The following is a 24,063-nucleotide window of genomic DNA, read 5'->3' as shown; positions in this document are numbered from 1 at the left end:
CCATATTCCAGTCAGATGAAATCAGGGCAGTAACACAGCAGCTCCCTTCCTTCCCATAGGAACACTTCCAGAAAGGAGGATTTTTGGTACACCTAGTTCCAAAAATCTTCCATTGTTTTTCATCTCTTCACTATTTTCTGTCCAAATGCATTCTGAGAAATCTTATTTTACGATCTTGCTGCCCTCTTGGATTGTTTGCTCCATTGAGCACAGGGGGACTGTAGTTGATAGGAAAATTCAAGACAAAAAGGTGTTTAATTCAAGCTGGTAGCCTGGCTGACTCCAAGGTCCAAGCCATGGCAAACTGGGATCTTTGAATGTTTGGGATCCAGAAAATGGAGATCTTAAAGGTCAGCTGAGGTGTGCATCATAAAGGCAGCCTTGAGTCCACCTGCAGCTGGCTGTGCAAACATCCCCCTACGTACAGTGAAACGTAGGGAGCTGGCAAAGGTCACGTAGTGTGCCCACAGGGAATTGGGAATGGGCTCAGATCTGATGCTCTCCATGATGCTAAGGCTGAAAGGGAGATATTCATCTCACCAAGTTCACAGAAAGAAGTTTGCCTATCTGACCTAAAACAAACAAATTACATTATACAGCATCACATAAAATGAAAACGACCGCAGCGCTGTGATATTTTAACACGTGTAGACAGTTTGATGAGTGCAGGAAGCAAAGCAGGGCCTGGTGCTTACTCACAGACTATCTCATGTTTTCTGGTAGCATGCACAGGTTGGTTTCCAAATCTAGCTCACGTGCCCTGAGATTTGTATCTGCAGAGGCAGCTTGGTATCTGCCAGCTACACGGAGTAGAACACTGAATTTCTGATGGAAATTGATTTTGAAAACAGCAAGTGGTTCATTTGGGCTCAGAGAGGTTTGCATACTGAGCAGTAAGAGAGTGCTGTGATAAAATTAAAAGTCTGTTATGAAACTCCCATGATGTTTGCACTCCCAAAAAGATAAAAATAATTCTAGAAACACTGTTTCTCTGCAACTTGTCCATTAGCAATTAATATTTTCCAAAGCCACTTCTTCCAATCTTCAGTACAGTAACTTGTTCCAATTTTGGTAAATTTTTGCCAAAATATGTCACTTAAAAAGTTCATTTCAGAATACAAACTGCTGTTCTGGTACCTCGTGGTACATCTCCACTGTACACCATTTTCCCACACGGACTTTATTTAATCATGAATAACAGTAAATATCACAGACAAATGCCCTTCACATTTCCCATCTAACATCACTTCTGTTTTCTTGCAATGATGAAGCAGCAAATCACAGAACTTATTGGCCACTTTGGTGTAAATAAAGCCTAGTAAGTAAACTGTAGCCCACATGGTTACCAGTAGGTTCAGCCTTAGATTTGGACTTAGTAATATATGGCAATGAAGTGAATATTTATTTCTTGGATGATGTTTCATCCTGGCACTGGAGTGTTGCAGGTGAAGAACGAGGCAGTACAGGAAGGCAAAACAGGGACAGAAATAGCAGCTCGGCTCCTTTCATCAGATTTTTGGGAACAATTGCAGGATACAGAGATGATCCAGAAAGGGACCTCGAGGGGACATAGGCAACTCCACTGCTTTACCCGTAACCGTCACTGGACATTGGAGACTCTCAGTCTACACATTGAAACTGTACATTAAAGGCATCAACAAAGAATTTATCTAAGTGTTGTTTGCATTATAAGCAAGATATCCAAAGCGTGAGGCGAACAAGGTGACGCTCTTCCAGCTTGCACACAGCCATGTCATTCTTCCTCACCATGAGTGGCACAGAACTCCTGCCCTATTTCCTGTATTGGTGGGAATAGGAATGTGCTAATTCTGTCATTTCCTTTTTTTTTCTTGCAAATAAAGTGCAGGTCGGGTCAGTCACAAGATTGGTTCAGTGCCATTCCAGTCAATAACAGCTCCTTGCCACCTAGAAATAAAAGCAACCATTTTACATCCGTGAGTTTATCAGGTTGTTGGAAAGGTCAGCTCAGCACTCTCAACCACCCAGCCACTCCTACAGAGTGTAGGATGGACTCAGTTAGGGTAACTTACCACAACTTCTCCAATGAAAAGGAAGCAAAATGAAGTATTTGCGCTCCTAATTTTAGGGTCCCACATTTGGAGATCGTTTTCCTTATGCTTCACACAGCCTCCTCCAGGCAATAGAGTTCTCAGCAGCAGCTGATTCAGAACAAGAGCATTGGCTCTGCAAAGACCATGGGCAATTTCCAAGATGGGTAAGAGAATTACCCGTGTGTAGCCCAAATGAGACCAAATAACTTCATTAGCAGCTATCCTCGCTCTTGCCCTTGGCTCCTTTGAAATATTCACTGGCTCACCCTAAAGGTAATCTTTTGCTTTTTCTATGGGGAGGCTTTGTTTTTTCTCTGTCTTACCCTTTCTTCAGAATAACATTAAAGATACATACTGAAAAAAAAACTTGTATATGCACAAAATTTTCCACCTTCTGAATTTCTGGCCGTGTATTGGCCACTATTGCTCAGCTGCCCACTCCAGGAACATCAAACCTGCACTTGTTGCCAGTTGGCTCCCCAGTGGCTTCACCAGGTTGAAATGGGTCAACTCTTCCTACCACCAGAGTCATTCATTAGGTGCCTGGCATCCTTGTCCATGCCAATTTTTCAAATTCATGGTCCAGATCTTCTAAGCATGGAACTCCTGTCAAATACATAGATCTGACATAGATCTGGTGGGGACAACGTTGACTTGCCAGACTGCAAGCCACATTCAGTCTGTCACGGAGGAAAGGATACGTCAGCACAAATATAACAGCTCAGTCCTTTCGCTGAGCAAGTCAGTTACATGTAAAACAAATCCAAAATCTGAATCCCTGTCATTCAGTGCAGGGTCTCAAGGGAAGTGACCACCTGCGGGACTTTTTTCAACCATCCCCAATGAAAGCACAAGTAAACAAGTGTGGAAAATCGGGGCTGCGGATTTGTTTCCTTCCTTTTTTTTTTTTTTTTTTTTTTGATTTTGCCAAGAAAATTAAAAGAAAAATATTGCAGGATGGGTGCCATCCTCCCAGGGTTTAACAGGAATACACAGGACTGATGCCTCACGCATTGAGCTGATGGCAGAATGTGTCCTTGCTGGGAATAGCTGACCTAGCCTAGCATTTGTCAGGGCAGACAGATGCCTCTGCCAGAGGTTCATGTTTCCCCAGAAAAAAACCCAAACACAAATGGGAAGAACAGTTGCCACCTTCTGATCCCATTGGATAGTTCTGGGAACACCATCAGCTCTTCCTTTATCTTTGCATATAAATTCTACCTCTCCGAGGCGATTCCAGCATCAAGAGGGATCTACAGAAGCCACATGACACAAATTTCATCTGCTCTGAGGTTACTCGGTGAAAATATTAATGCTCTGACACCATTTTTAAGTTTCTGGCTTAAAATATGGCTAATCACTATGCGGTGCAGAACTGGCCTTTTTTGAAACAAGCTTTCAATAAAGAGCTTAACCAGCACAGCGTATTCTGAAGCAGGACTCTGTGTAACTTTCCCTACAAGTCTTATCTCCTCTATTTATTTTCCAGCTATTTTTCGTGAGCTATCTGTAGAATGAAAAGCAATTTGCCAATTTGCTCATGCAGAGACAGCTTTGAAACTTTCTTACCCACTGCATCTGCACAAGAAAAGGTGTCAGATAGTGAGAACCTCTTTCACAGGTGCTGAACTGGTCATTTCTTAATGAAAAAAACACGATCCAAAAAATTCAGAGCTCTCATTTCTCCAACTGATTCACCGCAGTGTAACCTAAATGGAACTCAGATGGAATTACAATTTATCAGATTAGCAGTATGGAAACAACACTGGTCTCATGTGGTTTGACTACGACCTCATTTGAGGGTCATGGAAGTTAAATGGAGCAGTTCCACTGAAGCTTGGAAGAACTGGTTCGAGCCCTGAGCAATGCTCCCTCTGGAGTAACTTTCAGAGAATATCTCTTGCATTGATCATCTGGCACCAATAATTTAGGATTAAGTGCCCACCCTTTCTATTTATCTATCATATTTCTACCAAATGTCTCACTTTGAAGGAACACTGTGCCACACCGTTCCAGAACCACAAAGGAAAGCTGAATGTCGTGGGCTAACAAAATCTAAAACTAGATTCACATTATAATATCAGATCAAAGTTTTCTTCCCCTTAGGTAGAGCTAACAGATGTTACCTGCAGGTGTTCAAGGTGTTCAAGGTTGGATGGGGCCCTGGGCAGCCTGGGCTGCTGTGCAATGGGGAGGTTGGTGGCCCTGCATTGGTGGGGGGTTGGAGCTTCGTGATCCTTGAGGTCCCTTCCAACCCAGCCATTCTGTGATTCTATGATTCTATTAGCACCAGCCCAGAGAGATGCTGAGGATGATGACTGTGAAATGAGAGTATTCTTCAGGGGAAAATGGGATCAGGCATCTGCATGGCATCTCCCAGAAACTCCCCCAGGGTTGCCCATTACAGACGTCTGTTGATACAAACCTGACTACTTCTATGGATGTCTTAGGCTGAAAACCCCAACACAAGTTGCACAACAGTGACTCTTCAGCTGGGAGTCTGCAGCTTAAATCGATCCCAGCTGAAGACTATTTGTCCTAGTCATGCAAAGGGTTAACTGCTTTAAACTCAAGCCCTCCTTTTCTGACATTTTGCAAAAATAGGGAATAAAAGCATAAGCCTCCTCCTGCAGAAGCAAAACAACTCCTCTGTTAATAATAATGAAAAAGCTAAAAACAGAGACTATCTATTACAGATGCAGATCTTTCCATTGGCAGATGGTAAGAGAACAAACAGCAGACAGATGGCCACCATAGGACTCAACACCCTGCAGGGTGCTGATGTTCAGGTATGGGGCAACCCTCTGGTAAGAGTTCCTATGGACTGAAACAGCACTAAGTCGTGCAAATGAAAAGAAAAACCCCTAATGGAAATTTGGAAACAATGGTCGATTCAGTTCTATTCTGTTACACTATTAAATTGTCCACCCTGAGAAACTACTCCACTTTTTTTGATGAGAAAGATCTGATAATGAGCTTTATTGCTGTAATGCTAGGTGAAAAAGGAGTAGCAGCCCTGTTAGTTTGTTTGCTTGCTTGTTTGTTTGTTTGGCTTGCTTCAGTAACAATTATTTTATCGGTGTTTTCCACAGTTGTATGATACTAAATATCTGTTTTTGTATCTCTCAATTTGTTAAACACTCGTTGGTTTGTTTTGTTTTTACTTTTCTCCATATACTGTTTATAGAGTTGGAGAAAAATTTCTTCTAGCAAAAAGGAATAACATGGCATGAAGGACCTTTAGCAGCAAGGCCACGCTTGAATAAATATGTTCAAAGCAATTGGAGAATACAGAAAACAAGGAGAGAGACTGATCGGGGTAAATCAGATCGTCCCAGGAATGGTACAAACACAATTAATTGACACTGGAATTTGGTGGTAATTTACTTCCACAACAGATTAAAGTAAGGAATTTAGAATAAACAAACATCACCATTACCAAAGCTTTGTGTAACTTTGATGCAACGCCAGGAATTGAAGACATTTTAAGAGTGACTTTAAATAGTTGCATGCAGTGTTCTCCCCACTCTGTGGGTTTCTGAGGCTAAGGATTATCTGTCTTTGTTTGCAGTCATGCTGATGTTTCCCTTGAACAGTAGAATCCATACAACCTATATGTGCAGGGAGCCTGAACCAACGGTGCTGTCACGCTGAAGGATGCCTCATTTGTTTCCTGTAACTCCATAAAGCCAGCCCTGCAGGAACACACTGGTTGGCAGCCACTGTCCTTATTTGTTTTGCCTTTTTTTTTTTTCTTAGCAGGAAAAAAAAAATGTGGCAGAGAAAGGAGGGAAATGACAAGGGAAATCTGAAGCTGCAGTGCTGTTACGGGCCTTGACAATGAGGCTTTTAATTCTCGCTCCAGAGATACTCAGATAGCAGCTTTCCAAGTCCTGCTGAAGGAGTGATATAAAGCTGATACTTTCAGCCTGATTTTGCTTCTTCCATAACTCAGTAAATTGAAAATGTTCTCGTTAACTTCATCACAATTTGGATAAATTATTTAAAAGTCCATCATTTCATATCATGTTTGCCTGGAGAAGTCAGTGCTTCCATGGACAGTTTGAGAGAACTGAGACCACTGAGGTCTTTAGGTATCGAAGGTGGTACCCAAGTGCTTCTGTGCTTTGGTATTTTTCAGAAAAGACTGATAGAGATGGAAGAGAATTTCTTCTTTTCTCATTATACCTCTACAGTAGGAACCAATGAATCCACATTTTGATCTTTTGAAATCAAGTTGAGCTCTCAAATTATGGCTCAGTCAGCTTCTGGTGACAGAATGACAGTTCCTCTAAGAGTGAAACAAATGCCTTGGACAATTTGATGCACAATGGGGAGTGATCTTTTCTAACTCTTTAACCAGTAATTCTGCAAGAATAACTGCCACAATATTAACTTTTTAGCCACACTCAAGCTTTACGTATATTATTTACATAATTCTGTAAAAATATTTGCATGTTAAATGCCATTTTCACTTACTTTGTCCTAATGCAGTGCTCAAGTGGAGGAGTAAGATCGTTTTCTTTATCTTCCGTGCACATCTGAGTCGTGTCTAAAAACACATACCAGACATAATTAGAGGCTGAGCTATATATCTATTAATTTCTGCACTGCAGTGGTTTCTAGGAAGTCCACCCATGGATGTGACAGCATAGACAAGAATCCCTGCTACTCACACTGTAAACCTCATAGCATTTCAACTCCTGGTCTATTGCCTATTCCTGTGGTGGCTGCTCAAAGGATGAAAGGAGGTGACTACATGTAAGCTTGCTGTTGGGAACAATCCCTAAGTTGGGCCCAGTGTCAGCTGATTTGTCTAGAATCTTGCCCAGAATTGTACTGACTACTTAGCAATAAGGATAACTGTGGGACGGTGTTTGGACCATGACCTGACCCAGGTTACCTGATCAATACAGAGATGGTCCCAAGGAAAACTAGAAGGCCAGAAGGTGAAAGGATGTGCTGGAGGGCTACTGTGAAGATCTATTTTGCAGTCAATGAATGGATTATTAAGAAAGCAGTTTAATCACACACTGAGGACAGTAATAGTCCTACACGTGAATAACAAATCCCAAGTCCAGCCAAAAGTAAATTAACATTCCTTCGCCCCTGAAAGGAAAACTGTCCCTTCACTGTGGAAAGAGTGCACAGATGGGAGAAGACAGCGTTGTGTGAGATGGAAGAGAGCTACCACAGTCTCTGAGCATTCCTTTGGGATGGAGAGGCAATTGCATTGTTCCGGGGAAAACAGAGAGGTCAGTGTCTCAGAGCCTGGATCTGTCAACAGTGAAAGTAGTTGCTGAATTTCCCAGGGAGAAAACATCCTGCAGCCAGCTTGGATGTCAGTCTGCTCAGCTGTTTCCTGTTTTGGAGTAAAACATCTTAAACTGCTGTACACTGGAGCTGGTTTTTGGCAGTTTTCTTTCAGCCCACGGGAATGTTGTGAGCAACTGATGGTACCAAGCCAGGGTGCAGGATATGGAGCTGACGCAGTGAGACTGATGGAGACAGGATGGGAGGCAAATGCTCCTGTATTCACTGCTGCCCGTCTCAGCTATATCTGACTTCCTCCTGTCAGTACAAATGCCTGCAGAATGCTGTGAGCCACTGCAGGGGCAGAGTAACAGAAAACAGTCAACATTTAAAATTACTTGAAGTAGTGGCAGTTTTATCCTGGAACCTCAGGAACTGAAGGGATACACTGGAATCTTTCAATACTCAATGGCCCTCTCTCATCTTAATATTTAAGAGTTTATAAGAGTTTGTTACAGGTCTCCAATAGCACATCACAGAATCATAGAATAGCTTGGGTTGGAAGGGACCCCAAGGATCACGAAGCTCCAACCCCCCACCAATGCAGGGCCACCAACCTCCCCATTGCACAGCAGCCCAGGCTGCCCAGGGCCCCATCCAACCTGGCCTCCAACACCTCCAGGGATGGAAGGGGCATCACAGCCTCTCTGGGCAGCTGTTCCAGCCCCTCACCACTCTCAGAGCAAAGAACACCTCTTTCTCTCAGGTATTCAAGAGGCACTCAGACCTTTTACTAAGGGGCATGGATCAGTGGGGAAATATTGGTGGTAGGTGGGTGGTTGGACTGGGTGATCTCAGAGGTTTTTACCAACCTTGGTGGTTCTATGATCCCTATGAATAGTGTTTGTGCACTCCAGGAATTCCTGACACGGACATTTAGGATCTGAGGATCCCTTACAGAGAAGCAGCATTTGCTGTCCTAATCACAAAATCAGCAAAAAATAGGCATCCAGCACAGCTGCCTTTCATAGTCTCTGCCAACTTGCAAAGTTTTCTCAGTTTTAGACTTGAGTTCTTCCAACTGGATTTTGAACTGCTGTTTTTCAAAGAAAGGAATATAAAAGTATCACTAAAAGTATACCTTACCAAATCAGGCAGAGAGCATTTAGCTAAGTTATTCAACTAATGACTGCATTAAAATGTTTCACATAACTCATTTGGGAGCAAAGAGCCTCAGTGTTAAACTTTTCCACCCAGGAGTCACCAAGAGCAAGAAGGACCTGATCTACCTATCTGATCATCATTTATACTTACACCTAAGCTAAAGATGATGAGAAACTGAGCGTCAGATGAGTTACAAACTTGTTATTCAAGAGATACGTGAGGACAGGTTCAAGAGAGTGGAACTGGAACAGACAAGACATGATGCTCATTATTTAAATGGCCACCTTAGGAAGTGATGTTTTATTAATTGCTTTTCCAGAAGACTTTTGCACGTTGGACCAATCTCACCTTAACTTTGGAGACAATATATTGTGAATGTTGACATAGGTATTAATGGTGAATATTAGAAAACAGTAGTATTTCTCCAAGCAGAACAAGAAGCTCTTTCATACAAGAGCTCTGCGTGACCTGTAACAACAATCTCACTGAGTCCCTAAACAACTGACAAAAGCACATGAGCAATTAATTTAGATCCACTGGCTTGTTTTCTCTCTATGACTATCAGAAAATTCTACCAAATGGAAAGAACTGATGAACCTTTATTTAGGATTGAGTGTTGAACTCACTAGTAGCTGCAGCCTGCTTTTAGGAAGGAACTTCATATTTCTTGTCAATGTTTTGCAAAGGGGTAATCAGTGTGAGAAGCAGGGCAAAGTCTCAATCCCATGTAATACTGATGGTGATTTAATGCAAAACAGTATTTGCTGTTAACCCCAAAATTAATTCTGCTCCTACTTTCTGGCTTCTATGCAATTCTTGCCCAGTATGATTTCTTCAGGATTTTCTAAATGTGATCTTGATTGTAATCTTCATAACTGTATGTAAGATCTACATTTCAAGGAATTCCCTTTATTGCTAACGAGAAGCAAACAACCTCCCAAACTCAGATCTGTGAGATGTGGCTGTGCAACATCCAGGACTTCATGCTATACCTCTGCATAATGCTGCCTTATCATCACAGCTTGTTGATATTTCCATGGTGGAAATACCAGTCATACTTGCCATTATGGTATTTCTACCTGGTACTGCATGCATAGCTTAGATTTATGTTCAGTGTCACCTTTAAGAAGTAAAACAACTCCAGGTTTTCTCCAGACCAAGTGCAGGATTACTGCACTGCCAGAGCTGCAAAAGCCTTTGCCTGGAATGATGAAACTATTTGCAGTTTACAGCCTTCTGCAGAATGTCACAGATAACAAAAGAAGAGGCTGGATCCATGGAAGGGGCTACGGCTGCAACAAAAAGACATCTACCTCTCAGTGCAAGTCTCATCTTTGAGGAGAAATAGACAATTCTGCTTCTGAACACTTTCTCTTCCAGGGCTCTCAGAGTGTTGGGTACATTTGGAGTTTGGAGATGTCTCTGATTTATCAAAGAGAAGGATGCCTGTTTTGGACCGTATGATGCACAGTGCAGCAGAATACAACGAACACATCTCCATCTCCCATTCCTTTTCAGAATCCTCTGTATCAAAGAAATTAGGAAAGAAGGAAAGAAGGAAAGAAGGAAAGAAGGAAAGAAGGAAAGAAGGAAAGAAGGAAAGAAGGAAAGAAGAAGGAAAGAAGGAAAGAAGGAAAGAAAGAAGGAAAGAAGGAAAGAAGGAAAGAAGGAAAGAAAGAAGGAAAGAAGGAAAGAAGGAAAGAATCCTTCTACCTGAAAGAGAAATCCTCTGCTTACGGTCACGAGCATGTAGCAATTCCCTCGGACCGTCTGAAAACAGCAAGCCTAGGGACACATCCACAGACTAAAATCAAAAGAGATTACTTCTTTTATATGGACAACATATAACAGCCAAATAAATAAATCACGGAAAACATTCGGCCTAAAAAGGCTGAATAAAAAAAGTATTAGCCTATGAAAATAGTGAGATTGTTGGTAATGGTTATTGTTTTGATGATAACTTGTTAATGTTTACAATATGTTGTCTCCAAGTGAAGATATAGGGATTTTTTTGTACAATCTGTTTTAATAAATCTTCCTGTATCTGGGACAGACTGTGTGGGAACCATTTTGCAGCAACGTGCTGTGGAGGTTGAGAAATTTGCAGAAATAACATATAATGCAATGGCTACAATTGAAAGTCAAGGACTTTAATCAAAATAAGAGGAAAGAAAGGCTACAGCATTCACTACCAAACCTTATGAGATATTAAAGGCCTCCAGAGCCACCATCATACCAACTGCTTTGCCACAGGGCCTTAATTAGAATATGCAGCCCTTGTGTGTAACTCATCCTGTCCAAGAATCACAATGTCAGTGCAAACAAGGAACACCAACAGGCTGCTTTTAAGAGAGGACTTCAGCAGAGTGTCTCCTTCAGATAAAGATGGAGTTTGATTAGGTTGTATACATGCAGCGATGGATGGAAAGCAAAGGACAAGGAGGCTATCATAAGCAAATATGAATTTAGTGCTCAAGAATATCTTAATATGGAAATGAAGCCTTTTTAGCATCAGAATACTGCTTGTCCAACTGTCTTCCAGTTCAAGAAGCACAACTTCTGTAAAAGCAACCCCATAAGTTGACATGGTTTCCTGAAAGAATGTGTTTAACAAGTCAGATCTTTCACATTCTCGTATTTCCAAGCGTGCTCACAAGCAGGTCTGTCCTTGCTAGATGTTATGGCCATCTTCTGAAGCAGCTGGATTTGGAAGCAAGGATTCAATCCTTGCTCACCTGCTCTGCTCACACTACCATGTGTGTAGTGCTGAGGAACAGAGGGTTTGCACTTTCTGCCTGCAGAAAACACATAGCAACAGCTGGAGGAAAATGCCCTTCCGAGGGCTTGTCCTCCTGACTGCCTTGAGAAATCTACCTCCAAATGAAACATCAAGACTAATTCTGGAAATCAGAAAACAGGCTCACAAATGCTCTCGTAATGCCAGATACCATCATCAATTTGTTCACTTTTCATGCAATTTTGGATGCTTCTTTTCGAAGTCACCACCGCAAGGGATGAGATGCAGTCACTGCACTGTACGTACCAACTGTTAATCGTATTTCTTCTTCTTGGTTGGCCAAGCCATCGTAATAATAGAGATCAAACCTCCGCTCGGTTTTCCAGTCTCCTTGTAAATCCTTTTCCAGACAAAAAAGCACACTGAAGTGGCTTTCACTGCATACCAACCAAATTGGGTATTTAGGAGTCTTCAGGTAACAACCGACCTAAAAGAAAGATTCAGAAGATTACAGACCAGGAAAGACCTGGTAAGTCATTTAGAGGTTCAAAGCAAGTATCTGGCCTTGATTATAGGTGACAAAATCCAGCTGTAGTACCCTTACAGCAAACAAGATCACATCCCAAATGATCAGAATAAGAAGAAACTGTCCTCTGAAATAGCTGTAAGACTCATCTCTATCACTCCTAATGGGATTTATGTTTTAAGGCAGACATACGTATATATGCTTGAATACCTACAGGGATGCATCTATTGCTCTGAAACACGGTGGATGCTGATATAAAAAGAGTCAGGGAGATTTCTGCCTCCCCTGAAGTCAGTCAGTAAAATGTAGTATTTTCTTCACATGACACTACTGAGTTCTGAGATAGCTACCGCTTTCCTTTGCGTGCCACTGTCTTAATCCATGACAGAATCACTGCCATGCTGGTTGTTGTGTACAACCATCTTTATTCCACCTGAAGTTTTGTGTTTTATCTCCTAAACAGACGTGGCACTGTTGGGATGGATGTAGATCTGCAACTCAAGGGATGGCAGCCAAGCGTCCAAGTGTACATGCAGGAAAATGCAACATCAGTTTCTGCCTCTGTAATACAGGTCATGCAGTACAGCACTAAAAAGCAGAAGCCAATAAATATGCAGTTGCAATGAAAAGCCTAAAGAGCATTCTAAGGCATAAGGAACATATCCTTCTTATTATTAAGATTTAGAACTTAAATCTGAAGTGTTACAAAATTATCTTCCCAAATGATAATTTCTTCTGATGCCGGATAACAGTTACTCACTACTTAAGTAACTCCTGCCTGATTCATTGCTCTGTCAGTATCTATTTAAAACAGGCTTTTATGCAACAGTTTTGTTTTTTAATTCTTGGCTTCCATGTACTGCATTTTTTTACAAGCTTACAAAAACACTCATAACACAAGTTATCAAGAAGGGAAATACACAGATGCAACAAAAGATGGCAAATTAGAGGGCAATGGATGAAAAGATTCAGTTGCACAAACATCCACATTCTATTATCCTGATAAATCAAAGCCAAAAGGGAACAGTCACTCTTCTCTTAAAAAAATAACATGTTTTCTTCCCATATATGTCTGCTAAAGTAACTTGTAAGCTTCATCAAACAACGTTCGACAAAAAAGGATTAGAGAGATACAGGACTGTTTCCAAGCAGACGTCCACCCCAACTCTTACTCACATGAACAATCCCACTGAAGTCAGGACAAGCTGTTCAGATGAGTAAGGTCTTGCAGGAACACTTTCCAAATATGCACAGTTTTCAATCACAACGCTAGCAGAAGAAGGCAAGGCCCTCAACTTGAAAGCAACAATGGGAATATCAAAATGTTGCATGTCAAACCTCATTTCCCATAAGAAACGAGAAGTCTCCATTTCAGTTGCATTGCTTTCACTCTGAACTTTTAGCTCAGAATCAGATGCTGCTTTTAACATCACACTGTGTGCCAGCAGTGGCCAGTGCCTCCTGATGTGCTTCTCCCCCACACCTCTACCACTTTGTTTTACTGCCATCAGCTTCTGGGGGCCTCCAGCTAAGTCAAGCTATTCCTACTCCAGTAGAGAAAACAAGTTCAGGTTTTGTTCACAGCCTTAAGTCCACTCGGCACAGAATGGTTTGTATACACATGGCTATAAGCAGCATCCCTATCCTACAGCATTCCTCAAGCTACATGGGTATTTCTTTCTACAAAAAGTAATACAATGAAATTGAGCACCATGCTTCCAAACTTTCAGAAAATACATACAACCACGGATTCACAACCATTTGTTCTCAGATCCACGCCTTGATCTTGGTTAGTTTTGCATCCAGACATGGCCTGCAGCAATCCCAGACATCACTGCAGTGGTCCACCCAGCAGCTGGCTACTTCAATCTGTTTCTAATCTCACTTCCAATTTAACTGTACAGAAAATTCAGTTCTGAGATGACTTTTCTTCCCATACAACAGTGTGCTGAGTAGAACTGTAAGATTTAATGAGCAAAGACTCCATAGTGAAGTCTAATAACAGCCCGAATCCAAGGAATTACATCCTTCAAACACATTTACTCCCTTCTCTTATTGCCTTTTATCTCCTGACGTGCATCTGCCACGCAGAAACAAACACCCAAGCCCAACCACTAACAGTGTCACATGTTCCCTTTGCTCTATCTAAACACTCCCATGCCTCTTCATCCTTCCTCATACAAGTATGTGCCATGTTTTCTGCAGGCTCTCCTTGGCCTTTTGACAACTACAGACATCTTCTATCAGTTCCCCATCACACGAGGTCTCTGTTACATCAGCAAAATAGTTCAAACAAAACTCAGAAAAATACACAATAAACTGAGAAACAGCCCATGAACTCCAGACAGGTGGGAGTAGTCTTCCTTAAACATACCTCCATTTAATGAGGTGATAAGTAAATTATACATGTCCTGTAGTCTTTGATACATGCACATAGTGATCATGCTGTGCAGCAACATTGCACTTACGTTTATGAGCATCAGGGTGGACAAAGCAGCCCCCCACCCTCACTGTGAGGATTCTCTTGCCTACTTTTTCAAGCATCACTTGCTGAGTGGGCGAAAAGAACGTCTCCATTTAACTGGCCCACCTGCTCAGTGGTGAGTGCTTCTTCAGTTGCCTGGCCAGGTTGTTGGGTGATAACAAACCTGGAGTGTAACAGGAGCTTGACACAGGACACTGAAGAACGAGTATCTCGTGATCTGAATCAAAACCACTTAAGCTGACTTGAAGCATGCACCTTCCAGCAAGTGCCCTACAAATGCACTGGCAGCACTGATTTCCAAAGGCAAATCAGGAGTACATGGCATGAATCTGTTTAATCAAATATCATTACTTTCATCAAGGGCTCATCGGCTGTCTTATAGTTTGAAGAACAGTAGAAGCTTCTTGTAGTATCACAATGCATTACAGAATAATAGTGCATTACTATTCAATATTTATTTTCAAGCTTGCTCATTAATCTTTGCCAAGGCAAAAAAAATTAAGAGGGGGAATGTGTAAGATGTCTTTTTGTATTGCATGTTTCCAATTCCTAAGGAGAATTCACTGAACAGTAATCGTATCCCTTACAAATCCTGTAAGAATGCTCATAAATTTCAGAGACACAATCCTCATCTTTGGAAAATGTCAACCTTTCTAAAGCAAGCCCTTTCAGAAGGTTCATTTTCAACACCACGGGTGGTCTTTTTCCACATATGACTTCAGTGTGTATTTGCACAATGTTGAAATTAAATCACACAAATATTTACTACAGGAGAATTATTCCTATGTAGCTGCCAACATGACTGCATGGTACTGCCCCATTCAGACATGATTTCCTCACTGAGCAAGGCTTTTGTCACATGTATACCAAGTGGAACAAACAAGCAACCTATAGTTTGTTCTGACAGCTCTTTTCCCCCAGTTGCCATGGCCTCTGCTGGTTTGAATTAACATTAAACAATGTTCCAACAGTGTTCAGACAGAGAAGTCAATGATGTAAAAAGAGACACCCTTATAACAGTGCTTGGGTGATCGAGGACACAATTAACTCAGATGACCCATTCCACCACCATTAATAGAACAGCAGGTCAACCATATTACTGCTACATCTCCATTTACACTTACATGCTATCATTGCATGTTATTAAGGGACGGTGTCAAGTTTATGTTCATTAAATATGTACTTAATTTTAATTTTAGATTAAGACATAAAATTAATGTTCACAACTTCTGACATTCAGACTATGCACAATTTAGTGGCTATGCCAGGTCAGGCAGAGACTGAAGCATTTTTTTAGCCAGATATTTATTAGCAGTAGTAAGAAAAAAATACAGATACATGGGAGTCATAGATATTTTCCATAGCTTTGAGTCCTTTCTGATGGTGAATTTGGGGGAAAAAAGTACGTAACTAATGGAGAAGAACTGAAAGAGATGTGTGCTCAGTCCCAGGATGACCAAAGGAAAGAAAAGACTTGGGCAGCACTGATTTTTTTACTTAGGTCTATAAGAGAACACAGCAATTGCAGTAAGGCAAAAAGGTGCCAGGTAGCCTCAAGATTGTTCCTTTATCCTTGCCCCATTCTGTTGCTTTTCTTGTATGTCCCACCAAATAAAGTAACATTGAGGGAAAATCACCCCCTCATTCAGACTTCAGGACTTTGCCATTCCTTCAGGCCAAGTGGAGGGATTTATACTAATTTCAATCTGTTGCTTTACTAAAATGGCAAAGATAGGTCAAGATTCAGTCCACTTTAACATCCATTTGTTGGCCCCCTAATTTGGGTTGGCCTCTAGGCTTTGGCTCTCTGTAAAAATCAAGGAAGAAGAGATAAAGTTTGATGGGATCAGTGCAGACCAAAATACAGATATCTACAATATGAACAGATAGGAGGACAGTATTTGATTTAACATTTTCTGTTTTGCATTTTAACAAACGATGCAAAGTTCTTTTAAATGTGAAGTTTGTCTTACAGTCTTACATAAAATTGCTGTGATCGTTTCTTATTTGGCAGCACGTTGACAAGAAATCAATGCCAATATTTCAGCAACAGTGACTGGCTACTGAGAAAAAAGATGTCCATGAGGAGGACAATAGGACTTCATTGAAGAAAATTTCATTTCCAAGACAGAAAGAGGGATTTAAAAGAAAGGAATGAAGAATACACTCTAAATCCCTCTTTGCTTTGTCAGGTTTGCTTCAGTCAAACTGAACGTATCGCATATTTTTGCCCACAGTGGCACTCATGAATGCCTTGCATAATAGCAGTCACCTGCACAATGCATCCATTGATGTGCAACGTCTACTGCCTACCCATTACTGAAAAATAAGCAGAAAATAAAACCAACCATTGGCTTCCATTTTGCAAATGCCTACTTTTTTGATGTTTTCTTAAACAAGATGGTTAAAAAACTCTTTCTATCCCTCCCCCTCCACAACCTTACCAATGACCTGACTTGAATCCAGTCCATCTGACTGAGAGAGGCTCCTGCTTAGCAGACATACTTCCCAGCACAGGAGGTTATAGGAAGGACGTTCCACAGGGCAAATAAACAGGTGAGGTGCCAGAAGACAGACCATGTGTGCTGAATTTAATAATTCAAGTAGGTCTTGTTATAGCACAGCTTGTGCTGGTTTCATCAAAAGGACCAAAGATAATATTTCCCATATGTGGAATTTTAATGGATAAATTCTGTTCTTTTATGCTTCCTTCTCCTTCTGAAAAGACACAGGAAAAATGACTGTAATTTCTTTGTCAACACTGTTTTCTCTTCATTTTCAGAAACATGAACACTAAAAAGCAGACTCTTTCGAAATGCTGACAGCTGATGCATGGATTTGGATGCTGTCAGGAATCAGAATATGGTGAGCCTGGGAGGTCACCTATAGATAGCTGGCTTCTCTGTGATAACAGGACTGCCTAGCAGCAGGAGCAGGGAAGACCAAAAATCACAGAATATCCTGAATTACAAGGGACCCATAAGGAGCATTTAGTCCAACTCCTAGAAGAATCAGAGTCCTCATCCAAAAGAGCTGAGCAGCCTCGAATACTTACCTTAGGAGGTGTAACAGTGCATACTGTAGTGCTTTCAGAAAGCATTTCAGAAGGCCAAATCGGCCAGTGTTGTACAAACCATGAAAGCAGACATCCAGAAGAGCTGTACCTTCCTCAAGTTGAACCTCAAGCTCACTGCATGAGCCAGAGAAAAGCGCTTTGCCTTTTGCTCATCCATCACCTCCCTTGTAAAACGTTATTGCAAAGCCAAGGACTGAGCAAAAAGCAGGGACTTTCCTCCCATGTCACCTCTGCATTGGTCCTGCACACTTCTGCACCTGGCTTCTTTACCCGAGGTCTTGTCCCGCTGCAGAAACCACACAGTTCCTCAGACTATTACGGACCCGCTGCATGCCGCCAGCCAGCAGACAGAGGGAGGCCAGCCCAGGTTTAGGCAGGTTGACCAGCTTTTAAAAACGTTTCATCAATTTATAGAGCGTTAAAAAAATAGCAGAAAGCCCAAAATTTGAATGAAGTCTTCTCAGTTCAATATGTAGGATCAGGTGGAACTAAGATACGTGGCTTGAGTACAGGCTTGTCACAAAGGAAGAAATCCAAACATCTGTGACTTGCCTACAGAGAAGGAACAGTGCGGATTTTTAGCTTTTTTGCATAAAAATGTGGAATTTCACTATGAAACTAAATGTTTGCATATGAATTGCATTGAATAAATCCATCTGTCATTGTCAAAAAAAAAAATGCACAACAAGTAATTACACTACAAAGGCTAAAATGAACATGGTAATGGTAGGACTAGGAGTGATGATTGGACATGAACACTTCCAGACAAATGACATGAAGCACACGTTTTTCCCATCAGCAAAGATAACACATGCAGCATGATTCACTGAAAGAGACTGCTGGATCAGCAACAGAGGGATTCTTCAGGAATCATGGGTGAAAAAGGGACAGATCATTTTGTTCTTATTTGCTACTGTTGACATTTGACAGGATTAACTCAGTTCTCATGCCCTCACGGTGTTCTCAGCTCCAAAGATATGCCAAGAAAACTGTGGGGTATATGAATACCCCATATTTTAGACAAGAGAGATGAAATATATAAGAATATTTTCCTGTGTGGATTTACTGCCTGGAATCTTGTGTATCTCTTAATGAATGCATTGGTAAGTAGGAAGAAGTCTACAGGAGAGCAATAAAAATAAGCTCTGGACAAGATGAGCTGTTGAAAAAGCTGTTGCGACTGTTGCATCAGCTCACAAATGTCTAGCAGATGGCCATTAGTTGTTCTGGGGGAAGGCTGGATTAGAAGGAGGAAAGATAATCAGAGGAAACTAAGTAAATGGACCATCAGGTTTAACATGTGCAAGTATGTCCAAAGCACAAGCTGTATGGTAGATAACACCACAATCTCCACATACAGAGGTACAATCCTTTTTTGTGCTTCCTCATATTCTAAAGTAGACACGTGAGAAAAAAGGCAAAGTCATAATTAGATGCACTACAATCAACCAATAAGTGGCTATCTGATGGCAAGAGTTATGGAATCATAGAATCACAGAATCACAGAATCATAGAATCATAGAATCATAGAAGGGCCTGGGTTGAAAAGGACAACAACAATCATCTAGTTTCAACCCCCCCTGCTATGTGCAGGGCTACCAACCACTAGAATGAATAGGGGTTTTTTAAAGAGAGCCTGCTTTGCAACAGGACACAAAAATATCCTGCATCATCCCCTGAGAAATCGGCTGGGTTTGACCTAGAGGGAGTTTTCCAACTCTAATGTCCATGATTCACCATATATCATGCTCAGGATTTTCTTACTCCTGGGGAAAAAAAAAAAAAGATAAATTACAGTTCTTTTCCATTTCTGGTTTCAGCCATCCTCACAGCCACAATGTAATTGGAGGCTGGAGCTACTTACTGAAATACAAAGAGGAAGAAAACAGTCCACTCGAAAGACTTGCAGGCAAATTCTCTTCCCAGTTCCAACACAGCAAACTATCAGTGCCATTTGATTTCGGAAACAAGTAGGTTTGAAACAGAAAGCAGAATGTGGCCCCCTGCACCAAAGCTGTGATAGGGACTGCCCAGGCTTGAAGCTAAACTCCAGCAGGAACTGGAGTGCCCAGCCCTCAGTCAGGCCATGCAATGTGCACCCAGATGTATGAACTGCAATGCTCACAGCTGTTCTTAATAATAAGTGTGACAATTGGCATCAGATGCCTAACTGGTGTAGACTCAACAACAACAACAACAAAAAGGGAAGACAACATGTACTGGAGCTTCTGTAGCTGATTAAGAGTCTCTTGGCTTGGAAAACAGATCCCTTCTCCCAAATCCAGACGGAAGGATGGACCCTCTCCACTGTATAATTTGCAGAGCGAGTGGAAGACAGTGTCTGATTCTCTGAGCAACTTTTTATTTTGCTCTTAGATGAGAAAGAAATAGCTCTTAGCTGCACTGACCTCAATGACCATCTTGCTATTTAGAAGTCGCTTTGCTCACTGGAGAGTGGAAAAAATGCTACTGCAAACCTTTTTATTTGAGGTTTTAAGTGTTACATTCTTTACAGGAAAGGACAGCGAGCTTGAAATAGCCACTGAAGCTAATTTAATTTTACTTCAGTTTGCTCCAAATTAGTCCGAATTGGAAATGTTGAGATATGCTTTATGTACTGAATTTAAGCCTGATTATAACCTTGTAAATGATGTAAAGCATTGCATTAATTAAAAGTAAGAGGAATTAGAATTCTCAGTAGTAGGAAAATGGAACTGCTTTCAGCCATATGGGAAACACAGTGAAAATCTAACTCTGTTTTCATACACATATTTATATTAGACAAGTACAAACAGACTCTCTGCTAATCACCTTCCAATTCGTATGGAAGCACTGATGGCAAATCCAGATGGGACCATTACAGTTATCTCATCCAGCATCTAACACAGGCTTCAAAGAAAATCCCAGCATCAGACACAAGACTGTCTGTTTTAGATAGAATATGTCATTAGGAAAGATGTCCACCGTGATGATAAGATCTGCTGATGGAGAAATCAGAGAAATCCTCACGCAAGTTTTTCCAGAGGTAAATTAATGGCTGTCGCTTCTTTTAAATTTTAATCTTTCTCAGTTCATGATAAACACAATTAAAATATTAATTTCAAAAACATATTAAAGGGAACGTTCCCATTCTGTTGCCAGCTACATCCATTGTCTGTTATTATTTCTAACACAATATGACAACCTCCAGCATTCCAGCATGAATTAGATGATGCAATCAGTCTGGCTCCTAGTCACACAAACTAATGGAAAACCAACACTTAAGGTAAGCATCAGCTCCACATACAGCCTGTTATGTTTACATGACCAGAATATAAGCACCCACGTGTGAGCTGGGCACCTCAACTCCTCTGTAATCAGCAGAGATTTGGTGAATACAATCAGGGGAACAGCAGATACTGAAACAGAAATATGTTAGCCAGCAAGCTGACTGCCACTGCAAGAGATCAGCTAGAAAAACATGTAGGCACAGAACGTTTGAGATGCTCAGAGATTGCCCAAGCCATTTACAGAGGGCTGTGTGACACAGGACCTGCATCCAGAATCATAGAATCATAGAATCACAAGGTTGGAAACGACCTACAAGATCATCTAGACCAACCATCTCCTCATCACCATCGCCACCACCAGCACTAAAAGAAGTTTACCACACTTTGCCTTTGGGCATCTGGAAATTGCTCCGGAACCATCTGAGTGGGCAGCAGAATGAAGCTCATAATTTCTTACTTTCTATACTCATTCCAAGCCAATTTTAAAGTTACTAATTGCTCCCTTTTGGATAAAAATCAGAAGAATGGAAAACATACCTGGCAGACGTCATAGTGCTCAAAAAGAGACAGCAACCCAATGTCACTGCGGCTTGTGATGCCTTTCAGAATGGTGATGTTTCCATTTCCAGAATTCAGCTCTATCACATCGTTGAAAACATTGGACACAGCTTTGCCAGTCAACAGCAAGTTCACCAATTCCTGTTGGCGACGTAATTAAAATAAGCTGAGTTCTTCCAACGCGGGCGCAAAGGTGCACGTGTGTGCGTGTGAGAAATGCCATCTCCTCCCAGAGGTGAGCACCAGCTTTCTGTGGCACAGCTCTCAGAGGCACACAGCACCTCCAGGGCTCCGTGTTTCCCTTACCTGAGTGCAGTAGCCGTGGCTGCCGATCAGCCGGTTCGTGAGGACGTCGAAGTCATTGCGCACCCTGGAAAGGAACGGCGGATACTCAGACACGGTTGCTTCTTCTCATAAGATTTAATATGTCTAAATCCTGGGGAGGAAAAATACTTTTTCTCCAATAGGAATATAACTTTACATTTTGGAACATTTCTCAAAATGGCTTTTTTTTTACATAGAGTAAAAGGATAGATATCAATTAAAGCCGTAGCTAGCAGTATTTACTGAGATCTAGAACAAAGAAAGCAGCTGTATAGGAAAAGAAAAGCCATTATCACCACAAACTAGAACTTAAGCAGCTAAAAACTACTGGGCAGTTTGCCTTATACTACAAGCAAGACACAACGCTCTGAAAAATGAGTGTATTTGTCATTCCTGTCGTTAACCCTTGCGATAAACCCACACACTGAAGATGATATTATTATCTGTGCACTATATTCTCCATGAAAAGAAGAAAGAAAAAGTCTGCGGGTGTACAAATTTATAATCCTGTCACCTCGTCCCATCTTCTGCTTTCTGAAACCAAAGAGAGAACTCAGTGAAATTGCAGTACTGATCCTTAAGGAGTAGTGTCTGCCCAAACCAGTTTCTCTCTCCCATAACTGCTGGAATTATTAGATTCGTTATTGGCCAATGCTCAAAAACATGAAGATTGTAAGTGTGACCATTTTTATCATACAGATGTAATGTAATTGCAAAAATTATGCTATACATAAATAAATTTCTAATCTGGTCTGGAGAACAAACAGGCTACTAAATTCTCAGTTATGGCAAAAAAAAAAAAAAAAATATTAATTCTGTGCTTCATAAAAAAGTTATTTCTTTTGTTGATCTCAATTGCTTTCACATATCCCTATATGGGATATAAAAGTAGAAAGAATGCCTGAATGGTCATCAATTAAAACTGGTTTATTCTCCATACATACAGCCTTCCGCCTCTTGTTTGTCTTGCAAAGTCTCCTGTGCACATTAATATCCACGGTCCTTTCTAATTAGCATGATTATTTAAAAAAAAAAAAGAAAATGCGTTGCTTGCTATAAAGCAACAGTTAATTTTATCTGGTTACGCTAGAGCTAGCTTGAATTTTCCCTTCAATATTGCTATAGATGCTCTGTGAAGAAATTTGAAAAGAAGATTAAAGACAAATTTGTCTTAGCCGTCAATTCTCATTTTATTTTTAATTTTCATGATAATTTACAGGTTAGCCTCATTACAAAAATAAAGAAGTGTCACAATCATCTCTCCTGCTAGCGGGAAATCAAAGCAAAGACCTCAGAAAGTGTGTCCACGATACAGAAAATTCTCCCATGCAACACTGTGAGGAATGGATGGGGCGATAATAATCTTTGGATTTCAGCCATTTCTCAGTTTGAGAAACAGTTTCATCTTGAAAATGCCGTTGCCTCATTTGAAATGAGCAGACTATACAATATGCGTCAGCTAGGGACGATGGGACACAAGAGAAGGACAATAGGAGGAAGTTCTAATTTCATCTGTAGGTACAAACAATATGGGAGATTAGAGGTGTATCTCAGATTTTTAAGGAGAAGCACATCTGCCTTTCAAATCATCTCCGCTGATGAGGAAACAAACATCAGGCATATAGCTGGGTGATTTACATCCATTCTGAATCGTTTCAAGATGATGATTCATTCCCCCCAAAGACTTACCAACATCACTGCAGGTGTATTTGTTGTTACGACAAAAGGCATCAGCTTACCAAAAGCATAAGTGATCTTCGTGCATTGTAAAGACATCAGATAACTACAACAACGTGTTTTGTTTTCTGCTAGGCTGTGAAGAGATCCACTGATGACAAGAAAATGGGAAGCGTTTGTTCGCTCTGGTATCTTGGCTATTGGGTGCTGCTCGTTCTGTGTTGTCCCTGTGTGGAATTTTCCATCTCTAATTTCTAAATTACATTCAAAGAGAAAACTTAAACTTAAGCCATGAGACTTTTAAGTCAGCATTAGTACGTGGATCTAACTGGAGTGAGGTGGAAAAATGCTGACTGCTGGCTCCCAGTGGTGGCCTTTGCCTCAACTCATAGGACTGTAGTCTGAAACCACTCAATTAGACAGATAAAAATGCTGATTTTGAACATCTCCTGGACAAATACTTAAAAATAAATGTGTTCAAATACACTAAGGCAGTATCTTCAATAGGAATCATCAGTTCTTGAGCCAGATCTTTCATAACCAAAAAGTGGACATTGATATTTGCTGAATTTCAGATCACTCCATTAGAGCTCACATCAGTTTAACATACACAGATTAACACACTTCTCAATGGCCATGAAGACTTGGTTTCAACCTTTGCTGTGTTTCGCTTCTTGCAAAGATGCCTTCAATGGCTGAATTCTCCATTCAGCTGTGCCAGAATTCCATTTTCCAACTTTTCTAATGTCTTGACCAATGAGTGGACATATTTTTATATGCTCAAAGAACCTAACTGATATGGCAAAACTCATCTCCCTCTAATCTATTAATGTTGTACTGCTTTTTTAAAAAGATCTCTTCTTAAATTTTCTTTCCTTTTTTAAAATTGGAACGAGGTGCTTCCATAATAAGGCTTAAACCT

At 40.9% G+C, this 24,063-nt stretch overlaps 1 protein-coding gene across 2 annotated transcripts in view; it reads right to left on the bottom strand.

Annotated features, from left to right (window-relative positions):
- Positions 1 to 1,016: 1,016 nt before the first annotated feature.
- The window catches only part of MINDY4 (MINDY lysine 48 deubiquitinase 4), a 67,899-nt gene continuing 44,852 nt past the window's right edge, over positions 1,017 to 24,063 (bottom strand). Inside the window, exons 14-18 of one of the 2 annotated variants that reach the window (XM_052695042.1) lie at positions 21,447 to 21,510; positions 21,120 to 21,281; positions 11,533 to 11,713; positions 6,552 to 6,624; positions 1,017 to 1,926 (exon numbers count right to left, since the gene is read on the bottom strand). In XM_052695042.1, coding sequence (XP_052551002.1) covers positions 1,878 to 1,926; positions 6,552 to 6,624; positions 11,533 to 11,713; positions 21,120 to 21,281; positions 21,447 to 21,510 — 529 coding nt within the window. In that variant the 3' untranslated portion in view covers positions 1,017 to 1,877. The remainder of the gene's footprint in view (positions 1,927 to 6,551; positions 6,625 to 11,532; positions 11,714 to 21,119; positions 21,282 to 21,446; positions 21,511 to 24,063) is intronic. The other variant, XM_052695043.1, reaches the window with a different exon arrangement.

The sequence above is a fragment of the Tympanuchus pallidicinctus genome, unplaced genomic scaffold (genome assembly GCF_026119805.1).
Source record: "Tympanuchus pallidicinctus isolate F22 unplaced genomic scaffold, pur_lepc_1.0 scaffold3, whole genome shotgun sequence".
Lineage (NCBI taxonomy): Eukaryota > Metazoa > Chordata > Aves > Galliformes > Phasianidae > Tympanuchus > Tympanuchus pallidicinctus.
Note: the sequence above shows the minus strand (reverse complement) of the source record. Positions and strands in the feature narration are given on the sequence as shown.